Source organism: Myotis brandtii, unplaced genomic scaffold (assembly GCF_000412655.1).
Source record: "Myotis brandtii unplaced genomic scaffold, ASM41265v1 scaffold120, whole genome shotgun sequence".
Taxonomy (NCBI): domain Eukaryota; kingdom Metazoa; phylum Chordata; class Mammalia; order Chiroptera; family Vespertilionidae; genus Myotis; species Myotis brandtii.
The window spans coordinates 6,164,698-6,167,693 of record NW_005354174.1 but is presented as its reverse complement, the minus strand read 5'-3'; the positions used below and the strand labels follow the sequence as shown (position 1 = coordinate 6,167,693).

The 2,996-nt window shown below is 60.8% G+C and overlaps 1 protein-coding gene across 1 annotated transcript in view; it reads left to right on the top strand.

Annotated features, from left to right (window-relative positions):
• PRKCA (protein kinase C, alpha) overlaps positions 1-2,996 on the top strand; it is a 283,500-nt gene extending 280,504 nt beyond the window's left edge. The window contains exon 17 of the mRNA XM_014532469.1: positions 2,832-2,996. Coding sequence (XP_014387955.1) covers positions 2,832-2,996 — 165 coding nt within the window. The remainder of the gene's footprint in view (positions 1-2,831) is intronic.

The window sequence follows — 2,996 nt, the reverse complement described above, 5'->3', positions numbered from 1 at the left end:
ATTTCAGAGAGAGAGAGAGACAGCAATGATGAGAGAGAATCATTGATCGGCTGCCTCCTGCACGCCCCCTACTCGGGATCAAGCCTGCAACCCAGGCATGTGCCCTGACTGGGAATCAAGCCATGACCTCCTGGTTCATGGTTCAATGCTCAACCACTGAGCCACACCAGCCGGTGGTTTTTCTCGTTTCCTGTTCTGTGGCAGCTAAGTGCTGGCTTTGGAACTTCCCACTGGAAGAGGATGGATTCTCCCAGCTACCAAGATGGTCCTCACGGGAAAGGTCACACACAAGTCAGGAGCGAGACGGGGGACCCCGGCCAGCAGAGGGACATGTACTGCGCTTGCCTTCCTCTTTCTTTTAGAGACTTCGCCTTCTTTTCCATTGTTCCAGGAGTTCTTCTTGCCCATCTTTGCCTGGTTCGTGAACAGCAACAGACATGCAAGTGGTTGCTCCTCCAGGGAGCACTGCCCCAGCCCCTGGGAACACCCGCAGCAGATTCACTTGAATGGTGTCAATCAGTCAGGTTCCCAAAGGACGTTCTCCTTGAAGCCAGCTCCTGCCGCAGCGGGAACGCTTGCTGACAGCACCTGCGCCGTGGGCTTCTGCGGCTTGGCCATTCTCTGCCCGCAGGTGGCCGTTCTTGCCTAATCTCCTTGTCTGAGCTCAGGACTGCCTCTGCCTGGCATCGCCATCTTGGTATCAGCACTGTTGACATGTTGGACCAACAATCCTTGGCAGGGGGTGCCCTGTGCACTGCAGGGTGTCTAACAGCACCCCTACCCCTGTCCGAGTCATGATAACCAAAAACGAATTCAGACATTGCCCAGTGACCCCAGAAAGGAGGTGGGGTGCCAAGTTGTCCCTGGTTGAGAACCACTGGAGCATTCGAAGGAGGGCTGTTTCTCTAGCTGTCATTGCAACAGCGTGTCTGGATGGGGTGCCCCAGGCAGGGTGGGGCCTGTGATTGGGGGGGGCGCGCGGGTGGGTATGGTTGTGCCCTTCTTCTGGGAGAGCCTCTGAGTGGCTCAGAATGGCCTGTGCGTGTGGGAGGTGCCGACCGCAGACCTCGCTCCCGCTGACCTTTATTCCGAAGGCGCTCTGTGTTCCTCCAGGGAACAGAGAGGCGGAGGGAAACCCCGTGATAGCAGGACCAGCAGTTAGCATGGCCTCCGCGGGGGCTGGAAGGGCCCCGAACAGCTCCCCCCCACACACACTCCTCATCTCCCACCCACCTGCCCCCTTTTCCCCACCAACACGCCCCTCATTTCCACGCACCAGCCCCTGGTCTGAACTCTCTGCAGTTAAGAGCACGTGGTCACTTGTAAAAACGAAAACCAGCCGGAAGGAACGCCACCCGTGAGGAAGGCCTGGCTTTGCCTGGATGGCCGGCCTTCCGCTGCGATGGGTCCCTGGGGCAGGTTCTGTTGCTGATAAGAAGGCGGGGAGAGTGCAGTGAGGCTAGATTCCCAGGCAGCCTTCTAGGAGATGGGAGAGACGTGGGAAAGGGCAAGAGGGGTGGCCCCGGGCCTGGACTGTGCCATGCGCTCACCACAAGCCGGCTGTGTGCGAAACTCCACATGTCACCTTCCTCGCCGCCCAGGCAGGGAGCCTCGTCTTCCTCCCGTTTCACAGATGAGGGGACGGGATGGACCCCCCACAGCTGCCCTAGAGCATCCTCTGGGAATGCTGGGTCGTTTACAGCCTCTGCTGATGGAGCGTTTGTCCCCATTGCCCATGGCCCCGCAAGTAAAAGGCCTCACGAGTGTGGGGGTCGTGGTTCAGGTCACCGGGCACCTCCCAGCTCCCTGTCTCAGAGCCGCCCGGGGGTCTGAGGACTTTAACTGCCACAGCCCCTCTGGGGGGCGGGGACAGTGAGGACACCCCTTGGCCTCATTGGGGGCTGGGCTGCCATGGCCGCGGTGTGTCTCAGAGCCTCCACAGGGCGGCTCTGCCTGCAGCCCCGTCTGCCGAGCACTGGGGCGGGGGGGGGGGGGGGGGGGGGGGGGGGGGACCTGGAGGAGAGGAACATCCCTGCAGACAGTCAGCAGCCTTTGCTCTGCCCACTCCGGGCACCAGGGCAAACCCAAGCCTGAGGCCCCGCTGCACACGAACTCCACGTCCACCTGTGGGCTGGCGGACCAGTTCCGTCCGACACGTGGAAGTCCGCCAGGGCCCGAGGGGGATGCCCGTCCTCGCCTTCACCCTCCCCCAGTGCGGGTTAGAGACGGGCCTAGGGGTTGAGCAGTTGGAAGGCACGAATCATAGCGCCTTTACTTTATTACAAACGCGGTCGCAAAGAACCAGATGTGGAGCAGTCACCCCAACCTCTGGGTCCAGGGGTCACTGCCTGCACCCCATTCACGCCCCAGCCTTCCACGTGGGACCAAGACTGATGCCTCGCGTGTGTGTGCATGTGTGTGTGTGCTTGTGCATGTGCGTGCGTGTGCAGGCGTGTGTGTGCGTGCGTGCGTGTGCCTGTGCGTGCGTGTGTGTGTGTGTGTGTGTGTGTGTGTGTGTGTATGTGTGTGATCCATGCTCAGGCCCTGCTTGCTCTGTAAGATAGACATGAAGCAGCGGCCCCCTTGGGGTCCCCTCACTGTCCACAGCGCATTTCTGCCGAGGGGTTCGCTGCGGAGGAGGGGGGTGAAGATGTACACCCGAGCGAGTCTCGTTCTTGTTGGCTGTGCCTGGCTTTCAACCCAGCGACCTGCAAGCCTCCAAGTTCTCCCGCCTAACCTGCCCGATGCCCCGGGGGCTCCTCCCCGCGGGGTGCTCCACGCTCCGTGCTCCGCATGCCAACTGACCTCCCCCCTTTCCTCTTCCTCCACAGTGTGGCAAAGGCGCAGAAAACTTCGACAAGTTCTTCACACGCGGGCAGCCCGTCCTAACTCCTCCCGACCAGCTGGTCATCGCTAACATCGACCAGGCTGATTTCGAAGGGTTCTCGTATGTCAACCCCCAGTTTGTGCACCCCATCTTACAGAGCCCAGTATGA